Here is a 22,633-nt window from a genome sequence, read left to right as displayed (position 1 = left end):
GCAACTGGAGGGCGGAGAGAGGGGTGTGGCAAGAATCCTATTCTCCTGCATATTAGGAGAACGGCTGAACAGAATGATGTAAGAAATACACCGATCTGTTCATCATTTCTGTCACTAGTTTATCCTGTGCTCATTTAAAGCAACATAAACCTAGTTGCAGATTCCCTTTAAATAGAGTTTCCACCTTAGTTAGACATTTGTCAACCCATTGGGATTGTGATAAAATAAAAAAAAGAAGCAATGCTAATCTCCTCCCCTTCCAGCACTGTCATTCCAGTACACCTTGCCCTCTCAACCCTTGCACACTATGTGCCCATATGCTGCAGCCAATCACTGGTCTCAGGGGTGCACAGCACAAGATGACTAAGCTCAGTAAATGACATCTGTATACAGTCACAACATTGTTGTGTTGACATGGGTATACAGTCACTGTACTGGTGATGATTGTATTGGTGACTTGGGTATACTTATAGCCACATCATTGCTGCAGCCATGTAATCGAAACCACAGGGGAGGACTTAAGTGCTGGACACATAAAGGATTAAACTGGTGAGTATTAACTTCTTTTTTTATTTTAACTCAATCCCAAGAGGACACCGAACTTTTTGGCCTTCCCCTTTAACTTACATATTGGCTAAAACTAACTTTAGATAAATGTGTGACTATGTGTTCAACATTTACCTCTCTGAAGTTATTTCTCTTATTTCTTATTTCTCTTAGGCCGGGGCTACATGGACATTCCTGGTTGCACGACCAGAAACCACTTGGCCTCACTGCCTGTTTGTGCAAAGCCATCACTTATACAAGTGAACAGGGTCACGGTGTGACTAACAAGCGGCCATGAAAATGACCCTGCAGTTGCAAAAAATCCATCTAGGAACACAATGGTTCCTAGTGGTGAGACCAGAAATCACTATGTAGCCCTAGCCTTGCGGACCTTATAGTATACTATAGTATAGTACAGTATAACAAAACTGTGTAATGTACACCAAATATTAGCTGGTATATGGCATGAAAGCACATCAGTAACTTATGCAATCTGATTTCCTTCCACATAGTCATGTATGAATGGCATCTTCATAGTTCTTACGTACACAAGAGAGGGCCTCTCTTTTTTCTGTTAACGTTAATCCAGAAAATGTGGTTTTCTAGGAACATCTTTAACAAAGACAGGTCTGTTCATTGCAGCAAAGTGGTTCAAAGAAATAATGTACTGAGGTGAGGTTTCTACTGTGGTTTTTTTAGATGTGGTGACTGCTTGATATGTGAGTATAACCTAATAAGAAGTCTAATAGGCTACTATGGGAGTCATAAGGAAGTGGACAATAAAGGTCCAGTCGGATAATCATAGCTCAGAGTATTTCCTGACTATGCAGAGAGCATTTTATTATCTGCCGTAGTGAAATCCGCCTGAAAATGCTCTCGGTGCTGTCACCATTAGTAAATAATATACAATGTAAACAGTGGATTGGTATTGTAACACCCCAGTATAGAATCAAACCCTCTAGGCAGGCGTCACACATAATGTTTTGGGGGAAAACTGCATATTTTGTAGGCATTTTTTCCTGCCATTAGCTGAAAGCCAGTAGGGGATGGCAAAACGCCCTGAAATGCAGAATGCAAAATAAATAGGTGCTTTTTGTACGCCACGATAAGGTGCATGCAAAGGAGATTTTATCGTTTAATCCAAACAGCGACAACTTGACTTCATGATAGCTATAAATGGGACTACTTAAAGTGTACAGACACTGAGGATCAAGGTTAAAGGCATACCTTCATCCTCAACACCCCATGGGCGTTAGGCAACTATGAGCAGGTAGGATTCGTCTAACCTTCTGATAGTTCCCCTTTAAAGGAGATTTCCAAGACTTTTTCATAAATGGCCTATGCTAAGGATAGGACATGGATATCTGATCTGAGAGGGTCTAACAACTGGCACCCTCACTAATAATGCTGGGTTACTTCACATCAGCTCTCATTCACTTCCTACTCTAGATCGGCTTCTGGCATTGGTGCCCGATCCCCAGTGATCAGCACTTCCTGCTCCATGTGTCATCAGCCAGGAAATGCCAGTATGTGGAGCAGGAAGTCTTTGGTTGTGGGGACATGACGGAAATTGTACAGTAGTTTTGCAACAGCTGGAGAGCCACAGGTTCTGGAACCCTTTTCTAAGAAAACAAAGTCACACCTTCAATTTCTTTCTTTTTTCATGCAGTTTCTTGCAGTTTCTCTTGCTCAATGTCTTACAAAAAACAATACACAAATCAAAAATGATGATGAAATCCTATTTTTTATCTTCTTCGGCCAAACTGTCAGATCCTTGGTCCATGACTGCTCAACATCCAGATGTTCGGATTGTTTCAGATTAACCCTTCCTGGTTGGTCACAGTCCATACATAGTTCTACATAGAAAAGACTGTTGTTATTAAGAGTTAATAGGACAGATAGATAGTCCTGCAGCTTCCTGTGAAGAAGTTCGGTCAAGAACCCTCAGACATAGCTGCTGCATGCTGATTCATTAATGTTATTCTAACACACCTATCTTTTTCCAAGTACGTCTTGCTAGAAATATTCAAATTTAAGATATTCTGGGGAAAAAAAAGATTAGGTGCAATGACTGTAGGCTGTGTCTGCCTTAGTAAGGGTTAAGCGAAAGAATGTAGCTAGGCCTGGAGCAGTCAGGGAGCGGACACATGAAGACAGAGTCCTGACCCCATTAGCTTGTGTCCCCATCCACAACCTCTAATTGCTCATTAAAAAAGCTTTAATGAACTTGTGCATGAATGCCCGGCCTCTTAACCTGCTGCTGGCTTCTGCCTCCGCTGCCTGCTCCGCGGAGATGTTTTGTTACATTGGACATCGGGGTGGGGGGGAACTCAAGTACCTGGGGAACAGCTGATCACTAACAGAATGTTATATCCTCAGCAGGTAAAAGATTAACTGTGGTATCATCTGATATCACCAGGATATTGGACATTTCGGGGGAGATTTATCAAACATGAAGTGAAATTGGCTCAGTTGCCCCTAGTAACCAGTCAGATTCCACTTTTCATACCTCACAGACTCTTTGGAAAATGAAAAGTGGAATCTGATTGGTTGCTAGGGGCAACTGAGCCAGTTTCACTTTACACCATGTTTGATAAATCTCCCCCTTCATGTTGGTTTCCTCTTGTGCATCATTACGACCCCCAACGTTACAGGGAGAATTCACCTGGAAAAAGGGAAGAACTTAGGCTTAAAAAGTTGGCTCATCCCTAGATGTAAACACATACCAGCAGATGCTTTATTCACTTTAATGACCTGAATGCAGTCAACTGCTGACAGTGTTTAGGCCATTCCCTACACATATACATTTACATGGCAAGACTACTGGGCTTTTGAGTCGCCTTAAATAACAGTATTTGTGCAGGAAATCACCCAAATGCCAAATGTCATTGGTTGGCTATATTAAGGTCATTTTAGTGAATGAGGCTGCTGCTAGGAGTCACCGGTATATATCAACATCCCCTTTTGACAGGATGCTGACATATGCATAACAGGTATAGCCGAATTGTGGTGTAAACCCTCCCTAGGTATGGAACAGAAAGAGGGTAGTGGGCGAGCGGGGGATACAGCAGGCATACGCCAGGGAAAAGGGGTAAATCTGCGCCTTCTCCCTGGCGTACGTAACCTTTGTAAATGTCCCCTATAGTGTTTTCAGTAATAAATTATGAAGTGTATTTTTTGTGTTCATTTCTTTTGACTCATTTTGTGATCTGCACTAAGAACACTGTGCTGCGGAGTGTTTTGCCTCATCCTTGCACAATTATCTTAAGGGAGATCTTCCCTATTTTTGATCTGTGATGGATGTTATTATAGCAACATCGACATTAGGGAGAGCTGTCTACTGTGTCTTTTTTTTTTTTTAAACCTACACTACACAGTCCAAGGTTGCGCCATATTTATTACAGTGGCTGTATGCTTTAGCACTTTTTTTTTTGCAAAATATTTACTGGTTGACTTTCGGCGCAAGATTTTTTGGCACATGCACATTGTGAGGCTATGTTCACACTGCGTATGAATCCGTCCGTAGATTGTACCCCGCCGTACATGTGCGGCTGAAACTACGGGCATGGGAAAAATAGACATGCAGCCGGATGCGTACGAACCGCGAACATACGCCCGTAGTAGAGTTATGCTTCCCTAGCTTGTTTCGAAGCGATCTGAGGCAGGTCATTTACTTGGAGATCTTCGCCAAGCCCCGTAAACCACACAGAACCTTTTGGATCAAAAAATCAAGTTAAATTTGGCTGAAATAAGTACTTCGTACGGGACCGCATGGAAATCCACGGCCGTGAGTTTCAACATTTCCGTCCTCAAACAATGGTCTTATTCATTTTTCACTGTGCCGTATACGATCCGGCCGTAAGCTCATACGTAGTGTGCATTGTGCGGACGTATATATTGTATACTTTCAAGCGAACGCATCAACCTCAAAACTACGTGCTTATATTCGCGTTCGGACTACGGACGGATTCATATGCAGTGTGAACATAGCCTTAAAAAAATGTTCCAGAGTAAATATATATATATATATATATATATATATATATATATATAATCACAAAAGTCACTTTGGACTTCTTTTGTTGAGGTTGTGCAGCAGCTAAGCTGGACTGACAGAGACTGCAGGGAGCAGGAAGGAATGAACAGGACATATGTAGGCACTGTACAGAAGGGCTCTCTGTCCGGGGTAGAAAGTTACAGCTATGGAGAGATTACCTCCACTGTCCTGTCCTCTGATGCAAGCCTCAGCCTGAAGTGTATCTACTATGATTTGGAAGGTGAGGGAGATGTCCTCGGTCACAGTACAGTGCTGTACACCCTGCTATGCAGAATATGCCTCTCCCCCACTCGCCCTCCCACCCAGTACAGAGAGCTCTTAAACCAAAACAATGCTCTTAAACCAAGTCACAATTATGAAACACTTTGAGCTCTTAAACCAAGTTACTCTTAAACCAAGGTACCACTGTACTTCCAATATGAATTATTAAGTATATTAGAAGCCACCTCAAAGTTCCAGAACAATTAATGTCCTGAGTAGCTTGTATTCTGCACTTGTTAATAATGTTAATTTAGGTTTTGCCAAGTGACCAACTCAGCTGAGCTATACCCGTACATACATTCTAATTATTGATGTCAGCACCTGGAAGCTTTAGGCCAATACTAGGACCCAATGGAAGGGGGGAGGAATGGTCAAGGACTCCTGTAAACCTTCAGCCAGTCTAGGAGAGCACAGAAATACATTTTAGAGCAGCTTCACAGATGACTCCCTACATAATGCTCCAAAAAAGGGAAGTCTATGTGGATGCCCATACATGATCACTTCTTCGCCACACAATGGTATTTCCTTTCCGCTGTTATTCTAAAATGTTTCTGCCCTCCCCTATTTCCATTTTCAGCTGAATTTTCCGGGACCCCTGACCCAGCATTGTGATTTTCTGTAATGACAGGAAGTTGGGATAAGTGCTGGCACTTGTAAATCTCCACCTACATTGAGTGCAAGTTCCTGTAATAAAGGACCATTCAATGTATGTTTGGACCCAAAGTCAAGGGACAATTCTTTTCTTCCCATTCCATAATCATCTCTCACCGGCAACAGTTTTGCAGAAATAATGGTGGAGAGATTATATTGAGGTACACATGATGGCCAATGCTGCTAGCAGATCTGGTTTATTCCTAATGTGCCAACGTATCATTTTCAGCTTAGTGGATAGAAGCATGTGTCCATCATATTCTCTGTTTGTAACTAAATGTCAATCAGAGTATGATGGAGCACTGACAAATATACGCTCCCATAGTCAATAGATTAACCTTGGCTCTCCAGCTGTATCTAAACTACAACTTCCATCATGCCTGGACAGCCAAAGCTTAACAAGGGTATAGGGTATTGGAAAACATGGCTGCCTTCAACAAGCAAACAGGAGAAGCTTTGTCCAGCATGTAATATATGGATAGACTGTGTCTCACAATAGAGATCCCCTGCTTGGTCTACTATGTCTGATGGAGGAAGGTCTCAAGCAGAGGATGACATAAATGTGATTAAAGCGGTTATCTGACAGTATATTTTTAAAGGGGTCATATTAGTTAAAAAAACTAATATAAGCCATACTTACCTCCTCACTTCCCTCTCGTTGCCAATTGGGCACTGCCTGGGCATCTGCTCTGATTCCTAGTATCCTCAAGAAATTATCAGGGAATATCTGATCAACCAGCGTGGCCAATGATTTGGCTGATTACTTGCATACCAGGAAGTGGAGATCAGTGCGGGAAGACAAGGGTATTGGTAAAGCAGTGATCTCAGCCTATGGCTGCATCCAACTTCTTCAGCCACCGGAATTCAAATGCGGAAAGATCAGACTCGAGCATGCTTATTGAGTTTCGCTCATCTCTAGTAAATTAGATAGATTGGTAGAGGACATGCCCTATTTAACAGCGTCTGGCTCCACAGCTGTTGTCAAAGAACGGTGCCATGATGCCCTGATATTAACATTGCAGTATATCAGGAAGCTGCCACTTATGCAATCCTCTAATATATTGAGTAAATGCCTCAAAGTTGAGTTTATTCTGTATGTGAGTAAATGTGTGTTGCTGCATCCAGATGGAAATCTGTTGTTGAAAACGTCACTATGAATATATTATATTTGCGCTTTGTGGAGCTGGTAATAACATGCAGGCGTGTGTGTTGGTGTGAGCTGTGTGTGACTTGTGGGGTAAGTTATGATGTTCTATATGTCTCATAAAACATATGCGAATGTTGGCTGTGTAAAGCCACTCTCACTCCAGTCCTTTGAACTATAACAAGAAGTCATGAGCCAAAGGCTCAACAGCGCGGGCCCGAGCCAACATTACACATTCCCGATACACAAGGCTCTATCTTGTCTGGAGTCTATATAAATTAATCCGGCCATAGATCATCAGTAAAGATCTGAACAATTTATTGGATCTAAAAGGTAATAATGATGTCTATGGTTCTAACATTATCAAGTCCAACCACTCCATTTGACCCCTTATCGTATGAGGAGAATACGGAGGATAAATCATTTTCTTGGAGGATACTCATCAGCTAGAGAGGAGGGGGTCTGTATGTTTATAGCCATACCCATTGTTTACCAGAGTTACAATAGCAGATTCTGTGCAGTTGGTACTAGGAGACTCCATGTTGGTTAGATGTGAATTCCAAGGGACTCTAGAATAATATAGAGAAAATTATACATGTTGGAATTTTTTATTATAGAGAATATCTCATACTGGGTTACATATGCATATAAAAGATTACCAGACTACTTGAACCTAAGCTTGAGCCAAGGATAGTTGTTGCATATGGGACCACATAGCTGCAGACCAGTCATGATGCCCAAGCTGATTTCTACAATGGGCACACAAGCATTGAAACTGCACTAGAGATGTGCGAAATAGGCAGAGGTTAGGGTTCATAGGAACCCAAACTATCTGAATTTGACTCCCGCAGACTTCCCGTTCCGTGGGGAAGGCGGAGATATCCCAAGTCCCGTCTGGAAAACGGATGCAGCCTATGACCTTGGCGGTATTCCGGTTTTGCAGGTGGGACTCGGGCGGTCTCCACCTTCCCCACAGAACGAGAAGACAGCAGGATTTAAATGCCAATGGTTCAGGTTCATACGGACCCGAACCTCGGCCCTGTTCATTCATCTCTAAACTGCACCATTAAGCACTGACCTGTGGAAATGTTTGCATCAGATGCAGTATGGCAAAGCAGCAGAGGCAGTGAGATTATCTGGACAATGTGCTGTTGGTAAACCTTAGGTCCTGGCATCATGTGGATGTTCCTTTGACATTTACTACCTACCTTGACAGTTGCATTGCAGATCAAGCCCATCTATTCATTACAAAGGAGGATAATGCATTCTGCCGTATTGAAAACATTTTGTAGGGATAGTTTGAGGAAAATGTTGAGTCTGATCTATGAAGGCTCCACCTTGCAACTTACAGGACTTAAAGAAAACCTGTCACCACTCCTGACCTGCCTGTTTTAGTACATACATGCAATGCCCAAGAAATAACACTTCAGGGTCGTCTATTTTAATAGCTCTGTCTTGTGCCGTTCCTCTGTTATCCTTACTAGAAATGTGTGACTCAATAACCCAGTGGGTGTTACCAATTAGGGTTAGTCCCTACACTGAGTGACACTATCCAATGAGAGCTGGCAGTGAGAGACTGTGTAGGGACACGCCACCAATTGTTAACACCCAGTTGAGTATTGAGTCATACATTTCTAGTAAGAACAACAGAGGAGCAGAACATCACAGCTATAGGAATTTTGATCCAGAATTGTTATTTCATAGGTAGTACAAGGCTTTACTAAAACATACAGGTCAGAAGTGGTGACAGGTTCCCTTTAAAGCTGGTGCCATCTTGGTGGCAGATGCCCCAGGACATCTTCAGCGATCTACACAATAACCTATACAATATTGAAGAGACTCTGTCAGCAGGTTTATGCTGTCCTATCTAAGGGTAGCATAAACTAGTGACAGAGAAGCTGAATAAAATGTTGTATCACTTACATTGTTCTGTGCAGCTGATGCGAAGATATCCTCCTAAATAACATGGACAATAATTAGTCCTCTCTCTTAAGCAGAAAACTTCGCCCACCAGCGGGGAGAGGGGTGTGGCAAAAATCTTAATCTCCTGCATATTAGGAGAACGGTTGAACAAACTTATGTAAGTAATACACTGATCTGTTCAGCATTTCTGTCACTAGTTTATGCTGCCTTTATTTAAGGTGGAATAAACCTAGTGACAGATTCCCTTTAAGTTTTATTGTTCTGGGACAAATAAAATAGACTATTCCACAGCAAAAGACAGTACAATACTTATAAGTAAGTCTTGGTCTTTATTATAATCAATGTTCAGTTGTTATTTTAAAGTACACTATATATTTAGCTAAAAGTTTCCTTTTTTTTCTTTTACAGAATCCTCAGCAATAATAAAATTACTGTATTAAGGAATGGCTCATTTTATGGACTTCTGGACCTGGAGAGACTGTAAGTAGTAGATTGTAACCTTTAAATGCCATACATGTCATTGAAGACCAGGAAGACATAACCCAGCAGAACACATAGTTTCCTTACTATGAAGTTATTTTTTGAGCCAATGATTTCATTTGCATATAGGCATGTATGGTTCTGCATATTCATACGGTTTACTTCTGTCCTGTCAAGCTTGATAAATGGGGTAGAGATGTATAGAAATGCTTTTCAGTCAAAGCTGGATCAAAATTTCCTTTTTTTAAAGAAAGTATTTGCAACTAAAATATGTTAAGGAGAATTCGTCATAAAGACTTCTGGGAAGAAAGGATATGCAAAATCGCACACCTTTTGAGCCAAGAGATGTCCCTTCAAATCAAGTCTCACTCAATCATCGTAGTACCCCTTTGAGCCACTTAGCTAGACCTCTCACTAGCCATCTAATACCCTGTTCTGCACTGAAGAGGGGCGACAACCCCGAAACAGCTGTATGCAGATGGGGAAATCTTTCCTTTTGGAGAGATTGTTTAGCTTGGCATAAAATCCCCAGTCAATGTTCTAAGACTCCTAGATTGAGTGAGACTTGAAGGGACATCTCTTTGCTCAAGAGGTGTGTGAGCTATTTTGCATATCTTTTTTCCCAGAATTCTCAATGGAGCAGCAATGGACCTTAATGACAGTTAGTACCCCTTTGACCCACCTTGATAGACCTCTCACTAGCCAGTCAACACCCTGCTCTGCACTGATGAGGGGCAAAAACCCTGAAACAGCTGTCTGCAGATGGGAAATCTTTCCTTTTGGAAAGATTTTTTGGCTTAATATAAAATTGCCAGTCTTTGTTCTAAGACTCCTAGATTAAGTGCAACTTGACTTAAAGGGACATCTCTTTGCTCAAGAGGTGTAAGAGCTATTTTGCTTATCCTCTCTTCCCAATTAAAATGTATAAAGTTTATTAAAATGTGGATATAGCAGAAAAATTGTTCCACGAGGTATTACATTTGTGTGAATAAAACAGTTTGTGTGTGTGTGTTGGGGGCAATTATGGGATAACGTGTGCAGGATGAAGGAGCTTCTAGAACAGTCTGTGAGACAAAGGGAGAGTTTTGGTCTGATCTCAGGGCTGAATTTATTTAGGGGTTCAGGATAGATGGACTTATGGGCAAATGGATGTACAGATAGATAATTGATCCATATTCATTGACAATTTGGGGGGAGCACTTTTGAAGAGCCAAGAGTAGTAGGAGCTTGGTGATTTATGGCGAAGACCAAGACAGTGATAATCACTGAGGATTAAGAAGAAGGCTATATAACTCCTGAAGCTTCTGTAGATATCTCCAGACACATCCCTGAAGTCAGTGATCTGTGTCCAGACACTTATGGGACTCTCAGGTCAATAAACAGTGCACTGCCTGTGGGAAACTAAACTCTGATCTGGAAGGAAGCGTTATAAATGATGGAAAGATCAAGCTGGACATCAGGGCTTGAGAAAAGGGCCAGCAATACACTTGACATTTTGCCAGTATTTATCCCACTCTGTGCACTATGAAGAAATTGTTCCATAAATCTGGGGAAGTAGAAGCCATAAATCTCCCTGCATCCATAAACACCATGACTGGTCTCATATAGAACAACCTCATTTTTCTCCAATGACTTTGCTTTCATTTAGACATACATTGGTCCGGGGCTGATTGCAGTCCTGTAATGCGGATTATTCCCATAAGCGTCCCTTTAACTCTTCCTCGCCGGGGAAACACTTGTTAACACTGAACTATTCATTCACCCTGTAAATGTGGCTTCTCATGGTAAGCCTGAGAACGTGATGGAGGACCTGCATGATGTTGCGCAGAATTCAGAAGCCTCCACACACACGGAGTTAATTGTTTGTATCATCAGTGACTGCACTGTACTGCCTGCTGGGACACCAGAACAGAGCCCTCTTATCTGCCAGCAATAGGGATCTTTATAGCCTGGCCGCCTGTAATGAGCCAAAGATTTATAGCAGAGCTGTGGGTTACATGTATTTATGCAGAAATTGGGGAGAGCAGAAGGCTTATTTTGTCCCTCAGACCCAGAGGGAGCTCGGTTATAGGTTCCAGCTGCAAGATCAGGGGGCGGGAAGGGTAATTTTGTTTGATGTATGAAGTGAAGTGTTTAAGGGGTAGCATGCCAATAGTCCTCCACAGCCATAATCACACAGGGCTCTATTAAGCTACAGACATTCCTGCAATGGCTTCAAAAATTTTTATTTTTTTTTATTTGGAATTCAAGAGAGAAAATATTGAGTTACTTTGTAAATGGTTTATACAATGTTTTCTGCTTTTCTGTAGCATTGTGGAAGCTTAGATGTCAGATTGTTATAGCTAAGCTCTTAAGTGCCGAGAACAGCCACCCATCTATTGATAGTCTTCCGACTCTTTCTTTAATGGCAGATTTAAAAAGAAGGAGCAGGCAGGAAAAGCAGGGGAAATACAGAAGATTTTACAATGTAGAATGTGCATGTGTTTAGAGGAAACAGGAGAGAGAGATGTTGGCCAAATGAGGATTAAATGAAGAGCCATCTTATGGCTCTAATCATACTGGTGTCATGATTTCATCTTTCCATTAGTGATGCCATATGGTGGGGCCATTATTGTCCATCATTATTGAAATTCTGTTTGACAGATCTATCATGATCAGTTAGGATCCCCCTCCTTGGTTTGGGTCTTTTAGGTTTCCATTGATTTTTGTTTTACTGGAAAGAATATCACAGAACGCTATGTTAACCTGACCATCAAATACATTATAATGGACTCCATGAAGTGACTGAATCCCTTAGGCACAGGTCTGAAATTTCATTTAATGGAAATCTGTGACAGAACGTTCTAATCAAAATTGGTGCGGGTCTGAATTCATGGACTCCATCAACGTGATCTGACAAGTCTTATTGGCATGCCAGGAAATCACTTCTGGATGGATCTGGCTCTTCTAGTCTCTATAATTGACTCATGTACCATTTACTAATTGTACAGACATTTGTGGCAAGAATTATTAACTTTTATGCATTTCTGCAGCTTCTAATGGTTACAGTGTGTTTTTGGAGACGTCTGTCGAGCACATTGTGCGCTGTACAGGTCATTATGCAATACTCCTTGAGCTTACGACGGGAAAGGGGTTAAGATGTAGCAGCCAGACTCCTTGTCTTCTTCTCACCAGGACATCATTACTCCCTAAGTGGCACCAGACTCGTAGGTATCATTTGGATTTGGCAAGAGTTAAGTGGAGGAGTTTAATTTAGAACTGTGAAACCTCAATAAAGACGAGAAGACAAACATGCTACTGGCCCAACCAAGACCAACCGGAGGCCTGTCGTCAGCGTGCTACCGTATTCTCTAATACACAGCATGCAGTCAGCTTGATGGTATGGAAACTGCCTGGAAGTTCTCCCAGAGACTCCAAGATCATTAAAACCACTTGTGAGGGGAGAATCAGGCCCCAGGCGCAGGGAGCGTACATGTTACCATTTCATTTATAAGGATTTATATGGATCTGCTCTGTGGTCAAGGGCATTTACGGCTAAGAGGTCAAAGACATTACTGTCACTGGCCCATGATGTTCCTTCCAGAAGAAGGACTATATAGATGGATGGAGCCATGATAATCTAAATTCTGAAACTTTTACGCTATAAATTTAAATTGGTTTCTGGTTTAGCTTCTTGTCATTCCAACTCTTAACCCTTTTTACTGTCGTCTTGTATTCACATGAGTCTGCAGTACAGATGTAGCACTATACAGCTTCACACAATGCTTGGAGGCCAGCTGGAGTTACACAATCTCTAGACTCGGTTTTGCATTAATATTTATTTTTGATGTATGTATCTAATGTGTGAGATCTGGATAGCTGGAAGGAGAAATAGTACAATTGCAAAAAGCTGCCGTGAAAAGGAGAAGTTATCCTGGTATATGGAGACTGTGGATCCAATCTACTAATATCTGAAAATGGTTTATTGCATGTCTTAAAACCTTATTAAATCTCTGGGGGGCTTTAGGTCTTGAGTGATTTATGGATACCTTATCTTAGAATTTTGGTTCCACACATAATATATAGAAAAGTTTGTTCCAAGCTCCGCTGTTTGATCTTCTACCTGGCCATCTTTATGTCAAAATCCAAGGAGGCTTTTAGACTCCTCTATCAGCTTATCTTCCCAAGAAAATAAGGATCAAGCAGAAATTCAACATGTCCAATCCATATATCTAGTCACAGGAGAGAGTAGGGGACGCATCATACTTCCGATGGTCATCAGATCTCACCAGGACACATATAATGTATATAGGCAGATATACTCCTTGCGCCTGCTGTGACATGGATATTGGGGCAGTACTGGTTGGCACTGTTGTCTTCCAAATCTTTTTGTTTGTGGTTAGCTAAGGTTTCTGTTGGTAGATAGGACTTGATTGCTTTTTACAGAGAACAGGTTTTTAGAGCATCAAACAGCCATTGACCTGACAGGTGAGAAGATCAATGTTCTGACAATGTTCTCCTCAGCTCTATACATTGCTTTTAACTAGAGCTAAAGAAAATTACAACATCGTTATCCAGTGACGGTGGACAAGATGGTGCAGCCACCATTGATTCTTGCTGTGCCTCCTTTCTGCCCAGACTGGCTTGACTGAAAGCCTAAGTGTAGGAAACAACCGTCACAAGAATAAATACATTTATTCTATTTCCTAGCATACTAAATTTTGTGTGATTTAAAATTGTAGCCATCTGCAATTGTGCGACCTGCAAAAACAATGTTGGGAATGAACAAAATATAGTCACTAGGAGCCTAATACCTTGTTTCTATGGAAATAAGACCTACATGGAAAATAAGACCTTGCTTCATTTTGTAGGCTTTTTAGAGTATGCTTGAAATAAAAGCTCTACTCCAGAAATAAACCCTAGTTAAAGTCAGCTGACCAGTCTGGTACATTGAAAATGGGGGGGACAAAGATATGTCGGCCAACTACTGGGGCAAAGAGTATAGGGACTTCCTGCAAAGGGGGGATGTATACAGTAGGGGGAATGACTACAGAGGGGGATGGAGGTATACAGTATGGAGGCCTAACTATAAAGGGAGGTATACAGTATGGGGGGAGCCTTACTGCAGAGGTGGGGGATACATACAGTATGGGAAGGAACTACAGGGGAACTTACAGTATAGGAGCCTAGCAGCAGTGGGACATACAATATATGCTATGTCAGCCACCCTGTGATGCCAAGCCCAAGAACTGTGCATGTACATCTCAATATGGTGGAAGATAAGGAAATGTACTCAATGCCCATTATTCAAGCTCCAGGATTGGTGCAAACACATCACATGGACATATAAAACATTATAAAAACCCAGTATTGTTATCTGATTGTAGTGCGCTGACCGAAAATAAGCCTTAGCCCTTTTTTCAGAGGAAAAAAAAAATAAGACCCTGTCTTATTTTTGGAGAAACATGGTATAAGTTTGTGCATTGAAATCAATGGATGCAGCACGGTTTCACCACAGTATATGTGAGCACTTCTGCTGGTAGGCCAACATATCTCCTACACATACAGTAGGCTACTTATCTGATGTATACATAGAGTGTTAAAAGTTTATCAGAGGAGTACCGAAGGTCATTCATACATCTGAGAGATCAGACTGATAGTCCTTCACACCACTTTACAGGCCCGTGTCTGTAAGTTCACAGGATGGAGCATGGATAGAAGGGAAGGAGATGGATAAGCATTTAAGGAAATATAAAGACAAACAGTGGTTGGAGAAATCATTCATTAGGGATGTGAACCTTTCCAAGGCCTGAGATGTTTGACTGGTCCAGAAGGGAAGTGACATAATGAAGAATACATCCCTACACTTCACTACACATCCTCCCTCTGCTCCCGGGTCACTGTCTGTTTACTCTGTTCTGTGTGATCTAACTTTGCTGCCTGGACTGCATTTGTTTCTGTGAGATGTGGTTTTATTTAGCTTTGCACTCCCAAGGGAAACTTTTGGGAGGTCTTCTGCCCTAACCCATGTCGCAGTTCATTCTTCTTTGTGATTATGTATAATATTTCTGAGCCATCACACCATAAGGAGAGGCAGAAGTCATTTTAGGCTCTTTGGATCATCTGTTGCAGGATAACACATCAGGGGAAAGCTGTTGTAAGATGGCACATTGACTGTATGTCATCTCATACAACAGTAATGGAAGAGTAACTACAATGGGGGGCTGTTGTAAGATGGCACATTAACTGTATGTCATCTTACACAACAGTAATGATAGAGTAACTACAATGGGGGGCTGTTGTAAGATGGCACATTGACTGTATGTCATCTTACACAACAGTAATGGAAGAGTAACTACAATGGGGGGCTGTTGTAAGATGGCACATTGACTGTATGTCATCTTACACAACAGTAATGATAGAGTAACTACAATGGGGGGCTGTTGTAAGATGGCACATTGACTGTATGTCATCTTACACAACAGTAATGATAGAGTAACTACAATGGGGGGCTGTTGTAAGATGGCACATTGACTGTATGTCATCTCATACAACAGTAATGGAAGAGTAACTACAATGGGGGGCTGTTGTAAGATGGCTCATAGACTGTATGTCATCTCACACAACAGTGAGCAGTGAAGAGTAACTACAGTGGGGGCATTTGTAAGATGGTTTTCTTAATAGCTCTAGGTGAAGATGCTTTCTGGCTTATCTCTCTGTACACTGTGAAGCCTCAGTCCAGAACACACCAGCAGTAGAGGAAGCCCCCTCCCCCGCTTAATCTCCCAATCACCGTTTTCCTATGTTCCTAGCTTTTGTGGCCAACCAGAGGTGGCCCCATGTATTTGCTTCCTCGCTGTTATAAAAGATTACTTCCTCCCATCAGCCTTCAGTCCTTAGAGCTGACTGAGTCTGCCCACCCTTTTGATTATGGTTGATGTATAACTGAAGTCACAGCTGGCAAAAAAATACCTGGCAAGCAGGTTTTAGGTAGGAGGGTGGACTTGCACGACAGGAGTCTGCAGTAGCATACTGTTTGCCACCCCAACTTTTAAGAGTTTGACACTACGTGCCAGTTGGTTTTTGCTTGATAAGTTCAATTGCAATAAAAGCTGTAGCCACCTACCACCCAGCAAAAAAGTTGTAAATGTGTCTTCTTAGTTTTTTTACTGGGGGCATTACAATACTTTAATAAAAATTTTCGACGGACTTCTCCTAATTTAAGAGGCGGTTGGGGTTCATATATGTTTGATTAATAAGTAGAACTAGAAACTGTCTTGGACTAGGCCAGTGGTACAGAGCAGAAAAAGTTCTTCCTTGGCCGGGAGCGGATGATGAGTATATCTCTAGAAAATAAGGACATATGTATGGCCCATACAATGTTTTTTTTTAATTGATATATATGCAACGTGTTTCGGCTTGTGGGTTCACAACAAGCCTTCTTCAGGCTCATTAATGAGTGGAGAACTACCTTTAGATGGTACACAGGTACTAGTATAGACCTGCTCTAGGATGGTTGGCACATACTGTAGTAATTTGATTAAAAAGCCTCTTTATTATGACACTTACACTAGCAGAGAGCTGCTGGAGCTGGCATTGCAGATGGCACCTGGAATCTGTGTAAACAGGAGAAAGATTGTGAAAGTTGCATTGTCTGGAGGTAGTAAAATAAGGGTTTATGTGTCCACTATTTTATTGTAACCTACTCTTTTTTTATAGTGGGACTGAGGTCAACCGACATATCTCTAAACAAAGCTACCCGCTCAAGAGCGGAAGTATACTGCTCCTGACTATACAGCTGCAGCCCAGCTTGGGACAAGTAGGAGACATACATTGTATGCCTCCAGCCCAGTCTGCCAGGAAAGATTTAAAGAGTAGAGATGGCATTTTGTTTACATGCAGCTGCATCCATCCCATTCGCTGTGTAGTGCCAGTGCCAAACAGCTGATTGGCATGTCTACGAGCAAAACCTTTTTAAAGAAGAACCCCAATGATTTATAAATTCTGGCAGCTGGCAAGGACAGGGGGAAATTGATTACAATTACGGACTTACCTCTCTCCATGCCTGTGTTGAGCACTGGGACGGGCCTCTGGACCCCTGCCGAGCTAAACACTAAGCAGCTTGTAAGACCAGGTGTCGTCTGCAGTTCACAACTGTTACAGAACGCACATGGTGGGGCACGGCTCAACACTCAACCATCTCTTCTCATGTCTGTATGGCCTGGCAACTTTCTTTGCACCACAGCCTCTAGTGATTATGTGATGGTCACTAGAGGCTGCAGTGCTGTTGAAGATGCCAGGACAGAAATGAAGAGGGGTAAGTGCTAAGTCCTCACTAAGGACCAGAACACTCATCATTTTGACAGGTGTTCTGCTCCTCTACATTAAGAAATGATCTGTACAGATGGCTGCTTACTGTCTGGCCCCCAAGGGATTAAGTGGTGAAGCTGTGCTTCCCCACTTTATCCCCTTTCTTACAAGACCCCATGACGATAGGCCTCTTAACGGCCAGCCAGCACCCTGCTCTGCACTGATGAGGGGCAATAATCCTGTTAACAGATGTGTTAACCTTCCTTCTGGAGAGATTTCTGACCTGGCATACATTCCCATTCATGGTCTAATACTCCAAATCATGTAAAACACTGACTTTAAGGAAAAGCTACATTAAATGATGGTGTGAGAAAGCTGTTTTGCATATGCTTTCATATGGATCTTTATGTTAATTACTCTAGGTTTATAAGCTGTAATTTCTAGATATAGGGTGTGGTACAATGCGACTATGGGTGGTGGAATTGGGTGGGATAGTTTGTCATGGTCTGTTCATAGAATAGGAATTTTTACATTAGGATTTTGTAGGAGACCAATCAATATAAGCAATCGCCTCCTGACGCTCCAAACATTAACCCTGGAGTTATAAGCAACAATATGACAGGATAAGAGAGCATGTATTGGTTCTGTATATCCAGCTTTATTTATGATGTATTGTCATAGAAGTCCTTTCATTTACCATGGACTGGAGTTTGGATTTAGTGACCTTTGGTTACATGATTGTTTACATGTGTAGCAACCATATACATGAAGGAAGGGGATAAGCATGGGTGTAACTACCAGGGTGGCAGGTATAGAAACTGCTATGGGATCATATCTCTGTACTGCGTTAGAACTGTGCACAGTATTCTTGTACTGTGACCATGCAATGCATTGCCAGCAGCTGTCAAATGTGAGGGGGTAGGGTACGATGCACTGCCATTAGCTATTCAGGGTTGGGGGGGGATGTACTGGTGTGAGCTGTATCATGAAGTGAGGCCTGGGCCCCCCTGCCACACAGGTCGCATAGCAACTGCGTGGTCTGCCTTCATAGTAGCTACGCCACTACTTTGCACTATCCTAATGCATGCATTATTACTGTACTATAATGTCATTCTGAGCATTATCCCTGTACTATGACATCACTGTGTGCATTATCCCGAGACTATGACACCATTGTGGCATTATCTCTGTACTATGACATCACTGTGTGTATTATTCCTGTACTATGACATCACTGTGTGCATTATCCCTGTACTATGACATCACTGTGTGCATTATCCCTGTACTATGACATCACTGTGGCATTATCCCTGTCCTCTGACATCACTGTGTGTATTATCACTGTACTATGACATCACTGTGTGCATTATCCCGGGACTATGACACCATTGTGGCATTATCTCTGTACTATGACATCACTGTGTGTATTATCCCTGTACTATGACATCACTGTGTGCATTATCCCTGTACTATGACATCACTGTGGCATTATCCCTGTCCTGCACATTAAACATTTTTCACGTTTTGCTACGAGGCCCCATAATTACACGTTACACCCATGACAAGAAAGTGTTTCCATTATTAGTGTCATTGCATTGACTGGTAAATAAATGTAGAATAATATGCAGAAATATACATCCACATTCCTCCTGGGCATTGGCACTTAGCAGTCTGTCTGCTCCTTGCAGAAAATAGAGCAGAGCTGTGAACATCTTCTCCTTCACACTCCTGGTCTGTATAGATGTCTCCTATTCAAGAGCAGACACTTAAGTGTCAGCTTTGTCACCAAGGAGTGTTTATCTGCTTAGTTTATGAGCCGGGCAAATCTGTTCAGTGTAATAAAGCCTTTCTGGCTCCTAATGGCCGGCACAAGAGTCAGCACTTGGCACTTGTATACAAGCCCATTAACATGGAGTACAGCTTGCGGTGTTGATTTTAGATCCTGATCGATATAGGACATGTTCTTCTACAGTGGAGATGAGAATTACCCCCTGCACCTAACCTTTTAGGTGGTATTTATTCTAGCACTTCATATCCAGCAGAACATTACTGGATCACCATCCGAGTGGGCACTATAACATAATGACTTCTGACACTTAAGCCTTTGTGGTTATTTGGCGCATTGTTATTACTTAGTGTGTATTTGTGATGTTTGGCCCATCACATACAGGGCCTAGCTGCCAGGCTTCAAGACAAGTGAACAGACTGTAATGTGGGTTTTACCTCAAGCTGTAATAAGTTCACATTTTCCTGTGTGAGTTACACAACACCCCGATCCCACGCATTTCTGCCGAACTGAACCTACATCTACTGCGCCAGTTCTGTAAACCCACATGAGTCAGGGTGTTACAGCTGTGATACAAGCTCAGAAATCCATATGTCTAAAATAGGTCCTATGTCCAGCTTATGGTATAGTTTTATACTGTATGTACAGTGAAACCTTGGTTTACAGGCATAATTTGTTTCGGGTACATGCTTGTATATTACTTGTATATCAAAGCAAATTTTCCCATAAGAAATAATTGAAGTGCAGATGATTTGTTCCACAGCCTAAAAATAAGGTAGGGGTTCTGTATCAATAAAGAAGACTGGATCAGTAAAGAAGTGGTTAATCAGTTAACTCTCTCAACACATACAACGCCCCAGGTGGATGCAAACCTGCTGTACCAGTTCAGGGGGAAACAGATGTCATACACCATCCAGCGCCACATGTAGTCAAGATAGCAGGGACACGTGCACGGCAGTGGTGTTGGGAAGTTGAAACACTTACCGATTGGGTTATGTCTGTGCATGCAGGATCTAGGTTGTCTGAACACCGGAGTAGGAGAGCACCGCAGCCTCTCTCACCCTCAGTCCTCAGGGAGAGGTGATAAGGCTAATATGCTCGCTTCCACAGGAGGACCACCACACTTCTACGAGGTCCCTGACATCAGTGGGCACTGAAGGAGAGCCGAAAGGCATCCGGTCACTGGCAGGGTTGATCAGGTAGCAGTGGGTTAAAATGAGAGTGTTTTCTGCCTAATACAGTATGAGGGTGGCTCGCATTATGAAATCCTGCTCGTAGTTTAAAATAAAAAAAAAAAAATGATCAGCTTGTCTTGCTAAATTCTTTTAGGCCAAGTTACCTGTAATCCAAAGTTTAATGATATTTAAAGACTTTCTGGTATCTCAGTTATGCTTATAAATCATTTCCTCTACGGTTTCCGCTGACTCAGGAGTGCTAGAAAGTGTGAGAGTCGACTTGTAATGGCGTCAATGTCCTGGAATCCTTGCACGCTTGGCCAGTGCCTCGATGTCCCGGAATCCTTGCACGCTTGGCCAGTGCCTCGATGTCCCGGAATCCTTGCACGCTTGGCCAGTGCCTCGATGTCCTGGAATCCTTGCACGCTTGGCCAGTGCCTCGATATCCCAGAATCCTCGAACTCTTGGCCAGTGCCTCGATGTCCTGGAATCCTTGCACGCTTGGCCAGTGCCTCGATGTCCCAGAATCCTCGAACTCTTGGCCAGTGCCTCGATGTCCCAGAATCCTTGCACACTTGGCCAGTGCATCGATGTCCTGGAATCCTTGCACGCTTGGCCAGTGCCTCGATGTCACACGCTTGGACCTCCGACGTGTCATCTTCTTCCAGTCCCCCGTATTGCCATTATATTTTTTAATAGTCTTGCAAGTACTATAAATCATCTTTAAAAGCTGTACATAGTTATTATCTATTCTTGGTGGTGACATTTAACGCTGAACCTATCATTTAGTAATAAAAGTTTAATATTTCTAAATATTTCTAAATATCTTGATATTATTCTTGATTACTGTTTATTTGTGTTTCCCAATACTGGGAGGAAAGCCGGCCATACGCTGTCAGCTTAAGGCTGGTTCAGCCAACAGCTATTCCTCCTGGCTTTTCCATACACATGCACACTTGGCGAGTATTTTCAATAGAAAAGGGGAGAAACGTCCGATAGGAAACTCCCTGAAAGCGGCCTGTCTAACCCAGGAACAAAGGACTGGGTATCTGTAAATGGGAAAGAGTTGCAGCAACTCATGCACATCATCATATAGTTGTCAGACCCATAGGTTCACATGGTGGGTTCTTATTACTTTTATCTAATGTGAATAGTTCCAGGCCCTAGTGCGAAATCTGCTCCCCTTGTCTCCATTGTCACTATACTCTACATGCAAATGGGACTTTATGTCCAACCAGACATCATGAACCAAGCTCAACCATAACTTCTGCATCTGACTTTAAAGGGCTTATTCAGCAATAGAAAACCATGGCCACTTTCTTCTAGAGACACCCCCGCTCTTGTCTCCAGTTTAGGTGTGCTTTGCAATTAGCTTCATTCACTTCAATGGAACTGATTTGCAAAACCTGCACCCAAACTAGAGACAAGAGTCATGCTGTTTCTGGAAGAAAGCGGCCATGTTTTTCTATGGATAACCCCTTGAGGCTATGTTCACACTACGTAAAAGTACGGCCGTTGTTAAGGTAGGTTATGTTACCTTTATGGGAAATCACAGATAGAAAATCAAAGTATTGCAATGAATTGTGCTCTGCTACATCTGTAGACTGAAAGAGAGCACGTGTTATAGGGGGGGAAACCAACATATTCGGAATTTGGAAATTTTTGCACATCAGTATTTGCCCTCTAGATGTGAAATGTACTGAATGGTAAAGATACAATACTATCTGATTGCTGATCCTTAGGAGACACTGTAAAACCATTGAGAGAGTCTTTGTGTTATGCACCCCTCCCCTCCGGCCCAGTACTAGACGTAACAGTGTATAGGATTTTACCCACAAGGATTTAGGAAGCTGAGATAGGATGTGTTGTTGTAATGCTGCTCCAATATCCCATATGCTCACCCACCCATGTTTCATTTCTTGGAGAGTCTGTATAGAAATGTACTGGTTGTGTTTCCTTATGTAGGTTACAAGAAGGACGGAGCACTTGGATAGTGTGAGGACCCCAACAACTTCCCTTAGCTTTGTACTTGTGCAACATGAATCTGGAAGTACTAGGGTTAACTGCAGTCGCACCGAAATTTAAGCTAAGCATTATTGTCATACTGTGTCAGCAATGTTCTGCTTTTTATATTATTGGTATAGTCACTCGTAGACATACTTCTAAGTCCAATGCCTGGAAATCAAAAATCACTGATGTGACAAATTGTGGGAAATGTCTGGCGCCCCAAATAATAACCCATGCCATAAGCTGAATGCAGGAAAGTTAAATATGCAGGGGGGCTGCGAGCGGGACTCTGCCGGAGCAATGTAAATCTGAGG

General features: G+C 42.2%; 1 protein-coding gene across 1 annotated transcript in view; it reads left to right on the top strand.

Moving 5' to 3' along the window:
* The window catches only part of ADGRA2 (adhesion G protein-coupled receptor A2), a 127,070-nt gene that overhangs the window by 63,740 nt on the left and 40,697 nt on the right, over positions 1-22,633 (top strand). Inside the window, exon 2 of the mRNA XM_069986822.1 lies at positions 8,991-9,062. Within this exon, the coding sequence (XP_069842923.1) occupies positions 8,991-9,062 (72 nt within the window). The remainder of the gene's footprint in view (positions 1-8,990; positions 9,063-22,633) is intronic.

Source organism: Dendropsophus ebraccatus, chromosome 1 (genome assembly GCF_027789765.1).
Source record: "Dendropsophus ebraccatus isolate aDenEbr1 chromosome 1, aDenEbr1.pat, whole genome shotgun sequence".
Classification (NCBI taxonomy): Eukaryota; Metazoa; Chordata; class Amphibia; order Anura; family Hylidae; genus Dendropsophus; species Dendropsophus ebraccatus.
The sequence above is the reverse complement of the archived record's forward strand: the minus strand, read 5'-3'. Positions and strand labels throughout refer to the sequence as shown.